Source organism: Vulpes vulpes, chromosome 5 (assembly GCF_048418805.1).
Source record: "Vulpes vulpes isolate BD-2025 chromosome 5, VulVul3, whole genome shotgun sequence".
NCBI lineage: Eukaryota > Metazoa > Chordata > Mammalia > Carnivora > Canidae > Vulpes > Vulpes vulpes.
The window spans coordinates 44,370,766-44,391,126 of record NC_132784.1 but is presented as its reverse complement, the minus strand read 5'-3'; the positions used below and the strand labels follow the sequence as shown (position 1 = coordinate 44,391,126).

General features: G+C 34.4%; 1 protein-coding gene across 8 annotated transcripts in view; it reads left to right on the top strand.

The window, feature by feature from the left end:
• PIGN (phosphatidylinositol glycan anchor biosynthesis class N) overlaps positions 1 to 20,361 on the top strand; it is a 104,634-nt gene that overhangs the window by 68,380 nt on the left and 15,893 nt on the right. For all 8 annotated transcript variants that reach the window (XM_072758029.1, XM_072758028.1, XM_025997699.2 and 5 more), the window contains 7 exons: positions 6,476 to 6,578; positions 11,990 to 12,092; positions 12,452 to 12,502; positions 14,140 to 14,226; positions 17,237 to 17,292; positions 17,586 to 17,661; positions 19,505 to 19,578. In XM_072758029.1, the coding sequence (XP_072614130.1) occupies positions 6,476 to 6,578; positions 11,990 to 12,092; positions 12,452 to 12,502; positions 14,140 to 14,226; positions 17,237 to 17,292; positions 17,586 to 17,661; positions 19,505 to 19,578 (550 nt within the window). The remainder of the gene's footprint in view (positions 1 to 6,475; positions 6,579 to 11,989; positions 12,093 to 12,451; positions 12,503 to 14,139; positions 14,227 to 17,236; positions 17,293 to 17,585; positions 17,662 to 19,504; positions 19,579 to 20,361) is intronic.

The following is a 20,361-nucleotide window of genomic DNA, read 5'->3' as shown; positions in this document are numbered from 1 at the left end:
TCAGAATAAATTCCTAGAAGTTATATTATTGATGCAAAGGGTAAATGTGCATGTAGTACTTTTAAATATTGCTAAATTCCCCTCCAAAGATGCACCATTTTTCATTTCTGCCAGCAATATAGGAAGAGTGCCTATTTCTCCATAGGCTCACCAAAGTCTTTTAAATTTATGCCAGTCAATAAGTTTATGCCAGTGACAATCAATTATGTTCAAGCTTTGGGATTTATGCCATTTTAAATTTAAGAAATGGTATCTTTTTGTTTTTAATTTGTATTTTTCTTATTATGAGTGAAGTCAAACATCGTTTCACATGCTTAAGGGACATTTTTATATCTCTAATGGGAAGGACCTATTCATCTGTTTTCCCTAGTTTTTTATAAAATTTTTGGTTCTTTTATGGGCAGCCCAGGTGGCTCAGTGGTTTAGCGCTGCCTTCGGTCCAGCGCATGATCCTGGAAACCGGGGATCGAGTCCCACATCGGGTTCCCTGCATGGAGCCTGCTTCTCCTTCTGCCTGTGTCTCTGCCTTTCTCTCTCTCTCTCTCTCTCTCTGTCTCATGAATAAACAAAATCTTTTTTAAAAAAATTAAAAATAAAAGCTCTTTATAAATTAGGGATATTAGTCCTTTACCTATGATACATGTAACAGAATTTTTTCCCAATTTGTCACATGTCTTTTCACTATGCTTATGATGTCTTTTTGCCCTGCAAATGATTTCTAATTTTGTATACTCAGACTTTTAATGCATCTGACTTTTTGGTCACAGAAAGCTGTTCCTGGTACCTACGTTATAGAGGAGTTCAGTCATATTTTCTTCTAGTACTTGTATACTTTTACCTTTTACATTTCAATCTTTGATTTAGTTAGAGTTAATTATTCTAAATGTATGGTATAAAGAAAGGATTTAATTTTATTTTTTACAAATGACTATCCATTGTCATTAATAAAGACTTTATTTGCCCCAGTGATTTAACACTTTTATCATACATTAGATACACTGGCCTATTTCTAGACTTTATATTCTATTCCAATTATATGCCTATTCATGTGCCAGTCGCATAATGTTTTAGTTACAGAGACTTCATAGTATATTACAATAAAGTATGAACTTTAGGATCAACTGCTCTAACTACAAAAAAAAACAAAGGCCACTGGAATTTTTAAGGAGATCATATTAAATATGTAAATAAACTTAGGGAAAACTTATATTTTAATCATAAGTAATGTTGAGGCATTCTAACCAAGAACAAAGGATGTCTTTCCACTTGATCCAGTCTACTTTTATGCCTCTAAGAGTAGTCTTTATAGTTTTCTTCATACAGGCTTTAAATATTTCTTATCAAGTATATTCCCAAATACCTTATCTTCTTTGTTGCAATTGTAAATGGGCCTTTCTCACTCATTGTGTATTCTATTTTTTTTTTTTCTTTTAGTATAAGTTGCTCTTGATTTTTACATATTGGTTTTATATTCTATTTCCTTACTGGATTCTTTCATTTCTTGAGTTAGGTTTTTCATCAACTCTCTAAAATTTTCGAAGTATACTATCATGCCATTTACAAATATAGGTGTATATTTTCCCTCCTTGACTTTTTTTTTTTTTTTTTTTTTTTTGTCCCTTGACCTTAGTGGGAATACCTCTGGAGTTGGCTTTAGGATTTAGGTACATATATTTGTTGGCTTTAGGATTAAGGTACATATATTTGTCATGTTAAAGAAAGTACACGCATTGCTGTTTTATTTAGAGTTCTTATTACGAATGCATGGATGTTGAATTTTGTCAAAGGCTTTTTCATTATCTATGGGAGTAATGTGATTTTTTTTCTTAGACCTATGAATATGGCCTATTAATAATATCAGTAGAGTTTTGAGTATTGAACCATCCTTGCATTCCTGATATAAACCCCAAGACACATTTTTATCATAATATCTTATATTCTTAATGTGTGTTTGGGTCCATTTGATAGTATTTTTCCATCACTATTCATAATGATATTGGTCTTTAATTTTTTTCATTCTATATTTATCAGATTCAGGTATCAATATTATGCTTCTTCATTAAAAAAATAAATTTCTCTTTGATTTCTATACTCTAAAATAATAGATAGTCCTGGGCCCTATCTGTTCTGTAAAATTTTAGAAGAATTACCCTTTGAAACTATACAAACCTAATTCTTTGCTAGGTAGTTCCCTGATAACTTCCTATATTTCTTCTATGAAATTGGCCTGTTTAAGTTTTTATCTTTGCTGGGGTTAGTTTGGGAAGCTATATTTGCCTAAGTGGTTATACATTTCTTCTAGATTTTCAAACTTGTTTGCATAGAGAGATGCAAAGTAGTCTCTTAATGATTTAAAAAATTCCGTCTGTGTCATTAGACCTTTCCCTCATCATTTATTTTATTTGCACTTTTCCCCTTTTCTGTGATTAACTTAATGGTTTGTCCTTTTTTGTTGATTTTCTCAAAGAATCTAGATTTTGATTTATTAATTTGATTTACTGTATTTCTATTCACTAACTCATTAGTTTTTGTTTTATTTTTACTTTCTAGTTTCATTGCATTTTGCCAGAGATTGTTTGCCCTACTTCCACTTTATGGAACCTACTGCTACTTTCTATGTGCTCTAGTGTATATGATTAGTTTTTGTAAACATTCCATATGTACTTGAGAAGAAAGTATGGTCTCTGTTATGAGACTGTACTGTTCAGTATATATCCAGAATATCTATTTTGTTGATTATATGGTTTTATATTCTTATATTCTATAAGTTGTTTTTTGTCAACTTATCCTAGTAAGAAGGGTGTGTTACAGTTTTCTTAGTCTATTTCTACCTATTACTTTTTGTATCTCCTATAAATTTTGTATTATGTAGGTAGTTGATGTGCTCTTTGTAGCAGAATTTATAACTATTACATCATCATTGTGGAATGTGGCTTTAATGTCATATGCCGTCCCTTTTGTCTTGTTTATTGCTTTATAGCCTAAAGTGTACTTTATCTGGTATATGGTATCAGGGTTGCAATTCTGAATTTCTTACTATTAACATTTGCCTAGTCCATTCCTTTATTTTTAGTCTTTTGAATCACTGTGTTTTAAGTCTGTCTCTTTTATTCAGAATAGAACTGGGTTTTGCTATGTGTGTCAATTTGAACCATTTTATTTAAGTGAAAATATTCATGTTTAAGCTTGGTATCTCTCTATTTTGTCATATTTTCTTATGATATAGTTATGTGCATATTGTATTATATAATTCCTGTGCTATATACTTTTCCAAATTTGGAATGTCCTATATCATTTTATTTATTGTCCTTATTGATTTTGTCATTGCGTTGGGAAGGTGAGATTCAGTCTGCTGCTTTTTCTCCAAATACATAGACATTCCTGTGGCATATGTTTTCTTTTTATTCATTTATTTTTCAAAAGAATATTTTAGTTTTTAATTATTAATATATAACTGGCACAAAGCACTGTATAAGGTCTGGGTATACAATGCTTTGGTTTGATGCATTTATATATTGTAGCATGATTAACAGTGCAGTGTTAGCTAACACTTCTATCGTATCACACAATTATCTCTCTTTTGTGGTGAGAACAGTTAAGATCTATCTCTTTATAACTTTGAAGTTTATAATGTATTATTGACTATAATTTCTATGCTCTTAGGCCTCTAGACTTATTTATCTACTGGTGATAAGTTTCTACCTTTTTTTTTTTTTTTTTTTTAGTTTCTACCTTTAAGCATCTTCCCAATTCCACCACCCTCAGCTCCTCATAAGAATGTGGTCTTTTTAGATTTCACATATAGGTGATGTCATACAATATTTGTCTTTCTCTGCCTGGCTTATCTTACTAAGTATAATGACCCTTGTCACATGTCTTGGCTTATTTCCATGTCTTGGCTATTGTGCATAATGCTACAGTAAACATGAGCATGTAGGTATCTCTTCAAGATCTTATTTTTAGTTATTTTGGATAAATACCCAGAAATGGGATCATTGGATAATATAGTAGTTCTATTTTTAATTTTTTGAGGAATCTCCATACTATATCCATAGTGACTGCATCATTTTACATTTCCTCCAACAGTGCACAAGGCTTGCAGTTCTTATACATCCTTGTCCACTCTGGTTATTTTCTATTTTTGTTTCTTTTATAATGGCCATTCTACCAGATGTGAGGTGATATCTCATTGTGGTTTTTATTTGCATTTCTGTGATGATTAGTGATTACTAGTGATTCTGTGATCTTTTCATGCACCGGTTGGCCATTTGGATGTCTTCTTTGGAGTAATATCTATCTAGTTCCTCTGTCCATTTTTTAATTGAATTGCATTTTTTGTTAATGAGTTATATGAGTTCTTTATCTATTTTGGATATTAACCCCTTATCTGATATATGGTTTGCAAATATTTTGTCTTCTTCCACAGGTTGCCTTGTCATTTTATTGCTTGTTTCTTTTGACATGCAAAATTTTTCATTTCATATAGTCCCACTTGTTCATTTTTGCTTTTGTTCCTTGTGTTTTGGGTATCATATCAAAAAAAAATTGCTGAGATCAGTGTTATTTTTAATATTATCCTAATATTTTCACCAAAGAGTTTTATGCTTGACTTTTTAACCCATTTTGAATTAATTGCTGTGAATGGTGTAAGATTTTTCTGCATGTGGTTATCTAGTTCTCCCAACACCATTTGTTGAAGAGACTATCCTTTCCCCACTGAGTGTTACTGGCTCCCTTGCCAAATATTAGGTGACTGTGTATATGAGGGTTTACTTCTGGGCTAAGCATATATTTTAGATAAGACATTTCATCCTTGAGACTCAGAGAGATAGGTACTACTAGAGGATGCCTACCAAATGCTGTAAGGTGTGAAATAGTTGACTCAGAGGTAGATCAGCAGTATCTCCAGAAATCTCTTCCAGGCACTGATTTACCATAGTCTAGTTCCAATGAGCACTTTTTGCTAATGTGCTGTGATCTCCAAATGGATTAAATGTTATAAAACTTGTTCTAACATATGTCATTCAGAACGGGAACTCTTATTTCTCCCTCTATCACCTCATCAATTTTTTAGACAAAAGTAAAACAAGGATAGAAAATAGAGTTTTATAGAAGATGTCTCATTTGGGCTGGCTTTTATAATAAATTTTAATGTGTCACTTTTTTCTGTTAAAATATGTATCTGCTAATAACAGTACTGGACTATCACACCTGAAAAAGAGAAGGTATTTGTCAAAGGGACTATCAATATAACATTCAGATTCTTACATCTTGCAGTGACTTTGTTTTGAATGAGATTGTCTTTAAATTTAACTTATTAGTAGATTTTGATTAGTAATAATAACAGCAGCTAACATTTACTAAGCACCTACTGTATCCCTCACACTATATTCAAGGGGCATTTTACAGGTAAAGTTGTATTTAAACCTCACAACAACTTATTTATGTTTTCTACTTGACAGCTAGGAATACTACTTAGATGAGTTCATAAACTTGCCCTGTAGTTAAATAGTTAATAAATGAATCAGCCAGAGTTTCATCCCAAGTCATCTGTCTCCATACTCAAGAGCATTTAATTCCATACGTGTTTCCTGCCTAACTAGGGTGATGGGGAACTTAGGCATATTTCCTTCCTAATATAGAAATGAGGAGTTTATGTTTTGTGGCTCTCCTATTGAAGTACTTGCTTTCTTGTCCTGTGGGGAAGGTTTCCTTCATTTATTAAGATTACTCTTATTACAACCCTCATATGTGGGGAAATACTTCCTGTTTTTCATTTTCTAGGTGGCACACTACCACTCTCAGTGCATACTTCACAGTGGGAAAACTTAGGAAGAGGAGAAGGAGGTTAGGAAAAAGCAATTTCTGAGGAATAAGTTGTCTGTGGACTAAATGCCTTCTCTTAATTAAGAGAAAATTTGCTAACTCTGAAACAATATGTTGTATTACATTTTTTATTATTTTTATTAGCAAATAACAAATTACTCATTTAGGGGTTAATATTACAGTGAGCAAGACTAGACAAAATTCAGAAAATCTGAGCAAAAGGTGGTAAAATAATGAAATGTAATTTGAATTAAAAATGTGAAGTTTCAGGGACGCCTAGGTGGCTCATTCGGTTAGGCCCCCAACTCTTAATATCCACTCAGGTCATGATCTCAGGGTTGTAGAATCAAGCCCCATGTCGTAGTGCTCCATACTCAGCACAGAGTCTGTTTGTCCCTCTCCCTCTCCTGCTGCTCCTCTTCCACTCACTTGCTCATTGTTCTTTCTAGAATAAATAAATACATAAATAAAATCTTTTTTTTTAATGTGAAGTTTCAGATTTCCACAAAAATGGTTAGGGCAAGTATAGCCCATTTTGAGAGGTCATAGAAACAATTCTATAAATGACACTAGAATCAGTACTTCTAAATGCATATACACTGTGTTTGTGTATGTCATAATGACACTGTCCTGCTTTGTTTTATTGCAGCCTCTTCCTTCGTCCTACCACTACTGAGTCCTACAAGTCTCTTTGAGCGGTTGTTTAGCATACTTCTTTCCTGGATGTCAGCCTACCTACTGCTAAGCACAGGGTATAAACTGTTTTTAAAATTTAATTTTTAGTGGCACGTTTTAAATGATATTGACATTTCTCTTTGAATATTTTACCTCTGGAAATGAAAAATATACAAATCTTGAGGAATAAATCATAAGTATTGTCTATTTCGTAAGAACTGTGTATGACTTGATCTTAAATTTTGTTTTCTTTTTCTTATTTTCATAGTATTGCATGTTGTCTTTGTCTTTCTGTTTACTTCCTGAAGCTGCTGAAATGTCATTTCACTACAGTATTAGAAAGTTCTGATTGATTATGTAGGAATTTGAAGTCTCAAACAGTGTCTTAAAAGAACTGTGGCTTTGTTACATTTCTTCCATGTATTTCAAATCACACCTTGATTTGTTCACTTACTTGAATATATTTTCTTTTTATTTTTACTCTTAAATATATCCTAGTCCAGATATTCCTTTTGATTCAGAAACTTTCAGAATATTTTCCCAAAAGTTAAAGAATCCATTTTTAAAGATTTTATTTACTTATTCATGAGAGACACACAGAGAGAGAGAGACATAAGCAGAAGGAGAAGCAGGCTTCATTCAGGGAGCCCGATGTGGGACTCGATCCCAGGACTCCAGGATCGAAGTCCTGGGCTGAAAGCAGACACTAAACCACTGAGCCACCCAGGCGTCCCAGATTTAAATTTTCTTACAAAACAAAAACAAAACTAGCAGCGTAATTTGGGATAGATCTGCAAGTGTTCTCTAGATTTCAGTGAACAGTGATACAATCTCCCCATCTTCTTTGAAGAAAAGGATTTTTCACTTGCTTGAATTTTATTTCATCCTTACTTAAATGTTTATGAGGGTGAGAAATGTGTACCTTGTAACAACATTGTATAGAACAAATCAAATTACCACCACTCATAGATAGTTCAAAATTTGGCCCAAACACAGTTTCTTAATCCCAACTAGACTAAACCTAGGGTTTCACCATTGTGCTATCAACAGATTATTCCCACTTTAGATGATTTTGTAAAGCCATTTGAGTCCTAGACTTGGGTTCGTTCTTTGGGAAACTTAGTTGCCCTAACTCAGAATTAGAACGATGTTCTTAAAAATCTTTTCTTAATGGACCCTAACATTCTAAGTGGACCTAGGCTGCAGGAGTTCTTGTAGTCCTCAGATAAGATATGATCCAGTGTGGTATGAAACTTTCTCTTAAAAAAGCTCCATACACCTCCTACCTTCCTTTCTCCCTGCCTAACCAGTTCTGAAACATAGATGTGAAGAAGTAGTATAAGCAACATGGAAATTTTCAACAGTTACCTAATAAGATTTTAAGAGAGGCTTTCTTTGAGACTTAAAACTTTAAACTTTGAAATAAAACTTGGAGTCTATCAGCAGTTTCTTAAGAGTGATAAACAGAATCAAACTTTAAAACTGTTCACTCTCTGAGCTTGTGGGTGGCTCAGTCATTTAAGTGTCCAACTCTTGATCTCAGCCCAGTTTTGATCTCAGGGTTGTGAGTTCAAGCCCTGTGTTGGGCTCCATACTGGGTGTGGAGCCTACTTAAAAACAAAAACAGAACTTCACTTTGCCCTGTTATTGGTGAAATTTCAAAATAAATAATTTAGTTACAATCAGAATCTATCAAACTATATATGAATTAGTTTTTAGTCTAGATAAGAAGGCAAAAAAATAATTTGTATTTTAACTCACCATTTTTGGGTGACCCACGAGTTTCATTAAGAAATATTCTCTAGAGGTTGCCTTAAGAAGATATGTGTTTGAGAGGGTCCAGAAATATTTGCCAACTTCTACACAGTCCCTTAATAACCACTAAACCCTTTTCTTTTTGAGCCTTCACATTCTAAAGCAATAAACACATTTAAAAGAATACAGAAGATTTAAGAAATATATAAATAGATCTGGTTTACTAGATTAGAGAGGAAGGAAGAAAGAAGAAGGATGATTGAAGTTGAATTTTGAGTGAAAAAATATTTTGTCATATATAATGAGCTAATCATGTAACGTACATTGGGGATAAATATTATAATGTTTTAAATTCTCAATTTCAGGGCAGCCCAAGTGGCTCAGCTGTTTAGCGCCACCTTCAGTCCAGGGCGTGATCATGGAAACCTGGGATCGAGTCCCACGTCAGGCTCCCTGCATGGAGCCTGCTTCTCCCTCTGCCTGTGTCTCTGCCTCTCTCTCTTTCTCTGTGTCTCTCATGAGTAAATGAATAAAATTTTTTTAAAAATCCTCAATTTCATAGTCATAAAGATACCAAAGCATATTTCCATAAGTAAATTTATTTTAAGAAAATCTAAAAAGCAAAAACTCATGTGTAAAATCAGAACAGTAGTAATGAGTATGACCTTAAATGAATGTATTAAGAAATATCATTCAACATCAGAAATATCATTCATGTCTTCTGTGAAGGTATATTTACCTTTAGAGAAAATGCAACAGAGATAGCCTAAAACAGCACAGTCTGACAATTTCAGTTAGTACAGTTTTCAATGTCAAATCAGTTTTGTAAAACTGATAGTCCACTTTATTATTCTACATCACTATTTGGACAATCTGGGGGTTCTCTATGTAAATTAGTGAACAGTCAGAATTATAGGCTATTTAAAAGAAATGCAGTTTTATTACTTTACAGAAATACAGTAATAGTAATTCTAAATTCTAACAGTGTATCCTTGATTTAATGAATAAAGAAGATTCATTGTATTTTTTTATTTTTTTTATTTTTTTTTAAAGATTTTATTTATTCATTCATGATAGTCACAGAGAGAGAGAGAGGCAGAGACACAGGCAGAGGGAGAAGCAGGCTCCACGCAGGGAGCCCGACATGGGATTCGATCCTGGGTCTCCAGGATCGCGCCCTGGGCCAAAGGCAGGCGCTAAACCGCTGCGCCACCCAGGGATCCCAAGAAGATTCATTTTAATCAACATTTCATTATTTTTATGCAAATAGAAGCTATTGTAATGCTTGAAAATAGTTCTCTTAAGATTGTTAAACATTTCTCACTGAAATTGTATTTATATCATCCCTTTGCTTAACAAACTATAATACAAAGCTAATGCCTTTTCTGCCCTGTTGAATTTGCAGAGACCAAACTAGTAGATCCTAATTTTGTAAATTTTACTATATACACTCTAAGTCTGTGATGACATTTTATTGGTATCTCAGTGTATTAATTCAGATATGCAGATTTTATACAAGATATTGATAGTCTGAAGAAATAAAGTCCCATAGGAAGATGTCTTTATCAGATATATTCATCTACATTTTACAAATGAAAATTATCATAGCTTATAGTTTCTGAAAGGAAATAAATCAGTAACACTATTTGTAGAACTATGAAATTTATATTTTCATATATTAAGAAAGAATACTTTCATATGTAACTGCAAATATTTTTTAAAAATCATGGTCCAAAAAAAAAAAAAAATCATGGTCCACTTTTGCTTAGAGCATACTCTTTCTTGAGCATACTCTTTCTTGATTCAATTAATCAACAGTTGTTTTTTCTCTCGTGTCCTGAAAGCTAGACAAACAGGCAGAACAATTAGCTTACCCCACGTGTATAATAGAGTTGTAAGCTGCTATAAAATAAGGACTTTATTTTACAGTATTAGGCAATTACAGAATGCAACAGTTAAGTTATTGTGACTTAATTAGTTGGGAATTATAAGATAAAAAGAATGCCTGCAGAGAAAGAATTTGAGTAGAGGAACATGGTGCCATCAAAGACTCCTGTGGAAGTTGAACTAAATTTTTTTTTTTTTTTAAGATTTTATTTATTTATTCATGATAGTCACAGAGAGAGAGAGAGAGAGAGGCAGAGACACAGACAGAGGGAGAAGCAGCCTCCATGCAGGGAGCCTGACGCGGGATTCGATCCCGGGGCTCCAGGATCGCGCCCTGGGCCAAAGGCAGGCACCAAACTGCTGCGCCACCCAGGGATCCCCGGAAGTAGTGCTAAATAGAATAGAGTTCAATAATTGAAAAAGTTGAGAGAAATAAAGTTTTTGTTTTGGTTTGGTTAGTTTGATTTTGTTTTAACTTCCCCTTAAGTAACTCCCTCAGCAAATATTTATTGTTGGCTGGGCCTGCAGTGGTGACAAAACTGGCAGAGTCAGAGCTTCTATAAACTTGTGTGAAATGCGTGTCAGTGAACATGTGATTAAAATTGTGTGAGAATTAGGGTGCCTGGGTGGCTCAGTCAGTTAAGTGTCTGCCTTTGGCTCAGGTTATGATCTCGGAGTCCTGGGATCAAGCCCCATGTCTGGTTCCCTGCTCTGCGGAGAGTCTGCTTCTCCCTCTCCCGCTGCCCTTCCCCCTACGCCAACTCGTTCTCTCTCTCTCTCTCTCTCTCTCTCTCTCTCACTTGCTCTCAAATAAATAAAATCTTTAAAAATAAAATAAAATCATGTGAGAACCATAATAGAGTATTTGAGGGATTACAAGGGTGGCACATTTATCCCCAACTAGGCTGGAAGACGTTTAGAAAAGACTTCTGTCACTATCTTATCTCATGAACATTTCTCCTTTGTCAACATATTTAATGTCCACATTGTACTAGCCTAGAGCTGTACTATACATCATTTAATCACTCCCTCACTTGTTTCCTGTTTTTGTTTTTGTTTTTGGTTTTTTCGTTCTGAAACAGTATTACAACAGACATCTTCATTTGATAATTCTAGTGCCCATATTATATTGTTTTCTCAGGGTAAATTCCTAGAAGTGACATTATTGGATTATAGTATATAAATATTTTTGAGATTCCTGATGCAGAGTGTTGGATTGCCTTCCAGAAACTGTTTATTCTTATAGAGAGAGTATGAGAGTTAGTTTTCATTGTACTCTTGTTGACATTACTCTTTTTTAATAGATAAATGTGGTAAGTGAATATGGTATCTTCCTATTGTTCTGGTTTCCATATCAATTATCAGTAAGGTCAAATATATTTTCATGTGTTTATTGGCACCCTCTCTCTTTTTTCTTTCTCAGAGATTTAGTTCTGTATTGCATCCATTTTTTAAAAAAATTTGGGACATTGGTCTTGCTCTATAATTAATGATTTTGACTCAGGCATTATCTTTATACCTTTGTCTTAATGTTTTCTTTCTTTCTTATGTATTTGTTGTTTACTTTATAAATGGTTTAAATATCTCTTTTAAAATTATAATCTCAAGATTCCGTAAATTTCAAAAAAAGATGGTGCTGGAGTTCATATTCAAATGTTCCTTTCCCACTTTCTTCTTCTGGAAGGCCTAGAAATTTTAAATTTTGTGATATTGTAACAAGAAGTATTATCAAGGTTGTTTTAATGTTGAGAAAGACTTCTTATGATAAATTTGCATTTTTACTTATTTTATGATTTTTTTTCTTTTCTACCCTCCCACTTCCATCCCAAACCCCCTTTCCCCTTAGGTATGAAGCTCTCTTTCCATTAGTATTGTCATGCTTAATGTTTGTCTGGATACAGATGGAACAAGAAACTCTGCAGCAATCCGGTGTTTCCTATAGACAGAAGGTAGTTTGTCAAAATCATTGTTGCATTTACTTGAGAATATTAAAATATTCCCTATTCTATAAGGAAGTTGCAGTGTTATTTCATTAAAAACTATGTACCACTTAAGGCAGTCATAATTAAGCTAATTATTAATAATTAAGTTAATTAGTTTATAAGAAAATTGTTGATTTACAGCAGAAAAGTGTGATTTTTATTCTTTTTATAGGCATTAAATAGGTTGGGCTTTTTTAGAGATTATTTGAGAATCGCTAATGTACAAAAACATCAATGTAGGTGAAGGAGTGGAGGAGAAAGAATGCTCTCTATCTTATTTTCCTTTGTTTTCATGTCTAATTTTTCTTTCCTTCCATTTATTATAGTCACAAGGATATTTATGTTGTCACAAGTCAATTCATGAATTTGATCATAAGGTAACATTTGTGTTTTCAGTGTTGCTTTTGTCTTTCTAGTAGTCCTGGTCCAGATTGCTTATTCTGCCCCCGTAGTGATTGTGGCCTCAGTCCAAATCTTAGGCTGTTTATTCAACATAGTACACTTTGAATTGGCTAAAAGCCAGGTAAATTTTAAGGACGCATTTACCATGCTGAGCTATAAAGTTAAATTGATGTCTCTTGCCTTTATTTTAGAACTGAAGGTAATTATAAGCAATTGGTGATAGAATATTTACAGTTTTACTGAGGTCAGATAAAATGAATATTGCAGAAAAACACCTTCATGGTCGATCCCTTGATCCATCCATAACTGGTTCCAGTTGAGCTTACAGAGTAATTGGTAATTTAGAAAAATTAATTTCAATAATGAAGAAACTTTATTTAAGTATTTAAATAATTACTGGTTTTTAACATTCAGCCCTGGAATATTAAAACTACATGAAAACAGTTTTGATCAGATTCAAGTAAATGGTCAGATTGTCCATAATAGTAGATACTAAAATTTTAATATTGAATAAATATTAAATCTAAAAATGAGGGATCCCTGGGTGGCGCAGTGGTTTGGCGCTTGCCTTTGGCCCAGGGCGCGATCCTAGAGACCTGGGATCGAATCCCACATCAGGCTCCCGGTGCATGGAGCCTGCTTCTCCCTCTGCCTATGTCTCTGCCTCTCTTTCTCTCTCTCTCTGTGACTACCATAAATAAATAAAAATTTAAAAAAAAAATATTTAAATCTAAAAATGAGACTCATTGTGTCATTTTTTTTTAAAGATTTTATTTATTTATTCATGAGAGACATAGAGAGAGAGGCAGAGACACAGGCAGAGTGAGATGCAGGCTCCCTGCGGAGAGCCCAATATGGGACTTGATCCCAGATCCCAGGATCATGCCCTGAGCCGAAGGCAGACACTCAACCGCTGAGCCACCCAAGCGTCCCCATTGTGTCATTTTTTAAATTGTGTTTTTTAAAGTAAAACAGATATTTCTTTCTATAAAAAGGAGTATTAAAACATCCAAAGAATTACTGGAAAATTACATGGATAGTAGAGGAAGAGGAAGGTCTCCCTTTAAACTGAGTTTTTCTGTTTTGGGGTGAGGGGGTTAAGCAAAAATACGTCCTTCTTGTTGGAATTGAGTGACTTTCTATTTTACCAAAAATAGGAATATTTTGCATTTGTGTAGTGAGAAAATAATTTCTAACAGAAGAACAAAGAAACAAAAATATTTGATTTTATCATGCCTTGTTAATATAATACCATAGCTGGGTTTTAGAAGATCAGGACTCTGATCTTCTCCTCAGAAATCAGGACTTCAAAAAGGTAGGAGTTATATAGGGATTTAAAAGTGAAGCATTTATATAGGATTAAGAAAAGCCTCGTTCTCCTTTTTATTATACTTTCAGCAATACTACAACTCTGTTCAATATTATTAGCAACATATTCTACCTTTCGGCAGATTTTAATAAGATGTAATTAAACTATAAGAATAGCTTTATTAATTTCTTTTGTCAGTACAGGATAACTTTCTAGCTATTGTACCAGACTAAAAGATTGCCTTTGAGGGTAAAAGTAAGTGAACTCTTCTTGTGTGTTCATGTATTTCTTATTGTCTCACAGGTCACCAGTCTCCAGTTCACCTGTAATCTTGATATAACCCAGTTTCGACATCTCTATCTGGATGACATCCGGAGGGCTTTTTTCCTTGTATCCTTTGTTTGGACTTTTAAGGCACTGCAACTGCCCACTTAGTGGAAGAAGAAGATAACTTCACCTGCTCACTTAATCATGACCACTTGGATGGAGGCCATTTAACCCGCCTCTCTCAACCATAATTTTCTCATACAGTCCATGTTTTTAAAAAATATCAAAACTGTAGAAAAGCACACAGAATGATATAACAAGTGAATGTATATGTGTGTATTCCCACCATCCAGGAGATCAACAATTAATATTTGGTCACGTGTCACACATTAAAAAAAAATTAAAACATCACAGCTAAAGTTTTTTTCAATTTCCAACTCCACTCTAATCTCCCTCATCCAGAAGAAACCACTAATATGAGTTTGGTTTGTACTTTTTATGTGTATTTTATACTCTACTCATGTTCTATAACATCTACCTGACAAGGTTTTTGGACCACCTCAGAGGCAGTATTGTGTGGAAGTTCTTACTGTCAGAAGTTTGAAAGACAATATGGCAAAATAAAGTCTCACTTTGGGAAGGCTGGCTGACCAGCTTCAAGAAATTCTCAGGGATCCCTGGTGGCGCAGCGGTTTGGCGCCTGCCTTTGGCCCAGGGCACGATCCTGGAGACCCGGGATCGAATCCCACATCGGGCTCCCGGTGCATGGAACCTGCTTCTCCCTCTGCCTGTGTCTCTGCCTCTCTCTCTCTCTCTCTCTCTTTCTCTCTATCATAAATAAATAAAAATTAAAAAAAAGAAATTTGCGGGAGGTATTTCCTCTGAACTTAGCGTGGTACTCTCCTTCCCTCCTCTTGCTTCTGCCCTTAGATTTGCTCTCTGTCTCTTTGCAGAGTCCTTACACTCACCCTCTGCTAATCAACACTTCTTCCCTTAAACCCTGCATCCCTAAAGTATAATTTCATCTCGTCTTTTTTGTTTACTACCAAGCTCCTTGAAAGAAAAATCTGTAGTTGCTGCTACCATTTTCTCCCCATCTAGATACTATATCCTTCAGCCTTGAGAAGTACCTGGCCCATGGTAGTGTGGCACACAGTAGTGCTCTAAATCTGTCAGATGTCCCTGCTGCGGCTATACCCTGACTGCACAGTCTGGTCTTCAGTTTTATTTGACCACGATAACATTCAACTCTGTTGACTTCACTTTCTTTTTCCTTTACCTCCAGGACATGTTCCAGGTTCTCTTAGCTTTTGTATTATCTCTATTCTCCTTCACTAAAATGTACTGTATCCTTGTCTGATCTTGAATGATGTTCTTCTCCAAGCTCTACCTTTTCCTTAACCTTCTCTGATGCTGCCTAGATATTATCACCCTCTCCTATAGCTTTGACTGACACCTCTGTGCCAGCAACTCTGAGATTTACTTCTCCAGCCTTGGCCTCTCTTGACCTCACAAGCCATATGTCCAATATTCTGCTGGACATCACCAAATATATGTCCCAAACTGACTAACAACCGCCCACCCCTCCCCAAAGTCTCTCTCTGGAGGCCATATTCCTAGTCATCCAGACCATCACACTTGTCATATTTAACTACTTGTCCAGTTCTAAAGTCCCACTGTCTCCCCTCTTCCATTTCTGCTCCCACTGCACCAGTGCAGATCTTCCTTGCCCCTGACATCAACTACCGAAATAGCTTCCCAGTTTTATTTCCTGCCTATAATTATTTATCTCCCTGATTTGAATATCTCACTGTCTCTGGTGTTTGTTTGTATCACTCACCTAAGATGTTTGCTGGCTTTTCATTGTCTCCACAGTAAAATTCAAGGCTTTTTATTAATATGCCACCAATCTGTATTCCTGCTTTATCTTTCACTGTATCCTTCAATAAACCCTAAGCTTCTACCACAGCTCTTAATGTTTCCTGATTATGTCTTTTATTTCCCCTGTTTACCTTAAAATGCCTCTCGTAAACTTCTATAGATCACCATAATCTTAGTTAACTTATGAGCACTTTGAGACTCTTTTATTCATATTTATATTCTTGGTGCCTGACTCTGCCTCTGACATACACTAGACACAATAAATGTTGGTTGGTTAGTTCATTGCTTGAATGAATAGATCCATGAGTACATTTGAGGTTCAAGTCACCAACTCATATGCCACTTTTTCACCGAAAGTTGTCATAATTCTTTACCACTTTTGTGTAATAATAAAATAGCTGACACTCATTAAGTGCTTTCAATGGGCCAGACAGTATTTTCCTAGCAGTTAGTTCTTAGACACCAATAGGATTAATATTTGCCTTTTATTACTGCACTAAAACAAATCAATGCGAGCTTACAAAGTGTCAAAAAGATGTCTAAAGTTTTCTCATGTCTCATTCTCTGTTGGATTATTGGAGAATATGGTATCTTATTTCCTTCTGAGTCTTCCAAAGATCCTGACACGTTTCACATGTAGTAGGCACAGAGGAAGTGTATATAAAATGAAACAGTATTTCTCCTGAAAATATCTGTCTGATCCACTAGGTTCCTGTTCTCTTATTAAAAAACCATCAGTGGCCAACTACAGATAACAATACTCTGACTCATTTCTGCTAGAGAAAAGAAAAATGACAAGTGAGGATAAGCTCCCATGCCTCCTGTTCTTAGCACATTTTGCTTCTTCAGTCTGGTTCTTCAAAATGCATTTGCAAGGAGATATAATGGAACATTCACTTATAACAATTTATGGCCAAATGCACAGGTTAAAAATCAATGTATGCTCGTGGTAGGATAGGCATATCTTTTCTTTCTTTTTTTTTTTTTTTAAAGATTTATTTATTTATTTATGATAGACAGAGAGAGAGAGAGAGAGAGAGAGAGAAGCAAAGACACAGGAGGAGGGAGAAGCAGGTTCCATGCCGGGAGCTCTATGCAGGACTGAATCCTGAGACTCCAGGATCACACCCCGGGCCAAAGGCAGGCACTAAACCGCTGAGCCACCCAGGGATCCCTAGGCATATATTTTCTAAATGAAGGAGAAATTTGTATGAATTCTGACTTGTTTTGGCATTTCCTTAACTCTGTTTAGGTTTTCTTCTTAGTGACAGCATTTTTTGGAACTGGGAACATAGCTTCTGTTAACAGGTAATTTAAAAAGAAAACAGCATATTTATAATAAAAGATAATACAAGTTAGGATTTTGTTTTGTACTGTGCTTTTTATAGCAAAGGATATATTTTGGAGAGTGGTATGTATCAGCACATATAGATCTACCCCAATCATTTTAGTGGCTTTCTAATATTCTTGGTACGATATTTGCTTGTGTTTTAGTAAGAGTAGTTTTCAGAAAGTTAGTTTAGACATCCTTTGTAATAGAACATTATTTTAAAGTTACAATGTGAATTCTAAAATCTTTTTTCTTTATGTTGGTTCCTTAGCTTTGATCTTGCCTCTGTCTATTGCTTTCTGACTGTGTTTAGTCCTTATATGATGGGAACCCTGATGATGTGGAAGGTTAGTTTTCTTATTTTCTTATTTACTTAAGATACTGTTTAAGATTATCGATTCATTGTGACATTAAGATTATGTACCATTACATGACTTTAAGACTATAAAATCATTCTGATAGAGTGAAATAGCAGGGAAAGAAGATACCTTCACAGACAATGCTGAATGGGAGGTGGGACCCTTTAGCTTTACTCCAAAATATAGTTAACCATTTTGCTTTATCCTTAAGCCCATTTAAATTCTACGGAGTACAGATTCTGAATAAGTCCTAGAAGTCCTATCACAGATGACTCAAGCTTGTAGGGAAGGACAGTACAGATCAGAACTGCAGTGCCCCCAAAGATTCTATATGCTCCCCACAAGACTGCCCACATGTTACAATCTTTTCTCATAATCCGTGTACCTAGAATTGATTGATTCACTCCACAAATTCATCATTGAATGCTTACATTCAATAATGCAGCAGGCACCAGCTAGGTGCTGACAAAACCAAGATAATGGCAAATTCCTCAGCTTTGGAGGTTCACACTCCTGTGGAATATAATTCATGTTCTTTCCTTCTTTAGCATCATTATGCCTGTCTTACCACAGTGCCTGGCACATTTAATGTAGTTAGTATATATTTGCCTAAAATCTAATTACCTTCTGTTCAGATCATATACATACTAATTATCAAAAGTATGTGTTTCTTTTTTTTTTTTTAAGTATGTGTTTCTTAATTGGGCCAATATCCTTTTTTTTGTTGTTGTTACTGCATTAATACAAATATAATCTTAGGAAATGCTAAAAAGATGTTTCCTCATGTTCCAGTTTCTGTTGAGTTATTTTGTAAATTTTTATTTATTTTTATTTTTTTACCTACTGAGTTATTTTAAAATATGCATTATTTTTTTAATTTTCAATTATTTTTTTAATGGTAGTAGTTCTTTTCTTACTCTTTTGGAAACCATTGGCCTTTCATTAAAAATAAGAAAATAGTAAAAAACAAAAGTTTAAATTAGAATACTAGATCTTTACTCTCCAGCCTCATTCAGAGCTTTACTGACATAATGCACTGGATGCTTTTTTTGACTGATGTGGCCAAAGTGAAGGTTCTCCCAAACTCTATTTTAGCCTTAGGTCCTTCACTTGAAGGAATCTTACAGTCTTGAACATCATTCCTTTTGCATATCTTTTTTCTTTCTTATTAGACATCAAGTATATATATATTTTTTTCAATTGGTTATTAGAAAGCAGTATCTCAAAATATCAAGTGTTGATCCAGATATCCATCTGGATTATGGATTTTCAACCAGTATAAATTATAATATACCTTTCTTAATTTCTTAATAAATTTTTTACAGTGGGTGTGAATTTTGTATACTCAGAAATAAAGTTATATTAAGATAATTGAACAAAACAGAATGGCAGAGCAGCTGAATCGTGTTTGTAGAGTTATAGTATCAAGTGACCAGATGGGTTCAGGGATCTGTGAATCAAATTACTAGATTCTGTAAATTATTTGATTTGGGCATTCTGTGCCTCTCATATTCTCTTAGAATCATTTGAACATGGTCATTAATTATAATAAGTTAGAACAGAAATTTCTATGAGGTTTTATTTAGAATGAGAGTTGATATTTATCTTTTTTTATTACATATGCTATTGATGTAGATTTTAAATCCATTTCATCAATATTCTGTATGTCATTGATGTCATGGTTTTATTTCAGAGCTTGCTCTTCACTAATATAGGTAAAATTTGAGAAGTTGAAGTATTGCTATAAGCAAAAATAGCATTCATTTTTAAGTTTTTCAAAAGTTTCAGCTACCCATGGCATGGTTTGTTGTTTTGTTATCCTTTTGAACAGATTTTAATTCCCTTTGTTCTTGTGATGTGTGCTTTTGAAGCGGTTCAGTTAACTACCCAGTTATCATCAAAAAGGTAAGGTGAATGTTTAAGACGCATTGGACTTGCCCAGGTTCAGGTCGTGAGACTAGATATATGATTGCTACAATGCTGCAACAGAGGATGTTTATTATAAAAATGAGAAAAAAAAAAAAAGATTGTACCCTTATAGCCAGAGTTCAGCTGTCATTAGAGAAAATTAGTTGATTAGGGCCTCTAGCAGACACATGCTTTCTCAACAATAAAATGTTATTAGAATATTTTTCAAGCTGGTGAAGAGCTTCCTTAGAAAACAGTAAAACATAAATTTTAAATTAGAGTTAATGACTTGTTTATTATAGATAATAGCTGTGCTTACAAACACAAGGGATATCATTCTGTTTTCTTTTGGATTTTTTTCTTAAATATGTATGAGACCAATGTGTTAACATCATTTCATTTTACATGGCTTTAACTGTGTTAAATGTTAATAATTTACATAGCTTCTCAGTCTTATTTTCTACATATTTGCCAAGTGAGATGGGCATTATTCTAAATTTTGAGGAATTTCTGGAGCAGTCAAGACTCTGGGGACACCAGGGTGGCTCAGTGTTTTAGCATCTGCCTTTGGCTCAGGGCGTGATCCCGGAGTCTTGGGATTGAGTTCCACATCAGGGTTCCTGCATGGAGTCTGCTTCTCCCTCTGCCTCTGCCTCTTCCTCTCTCTCTGTGTCTCACATGAATAAATAAATTAAAAATCTAAAGATAAATAAATAAATAAAGACTCTGGAAAAGAAGCCATGAACTCAACTTTGCTTTTTTTAACTAATGAAATTGCCT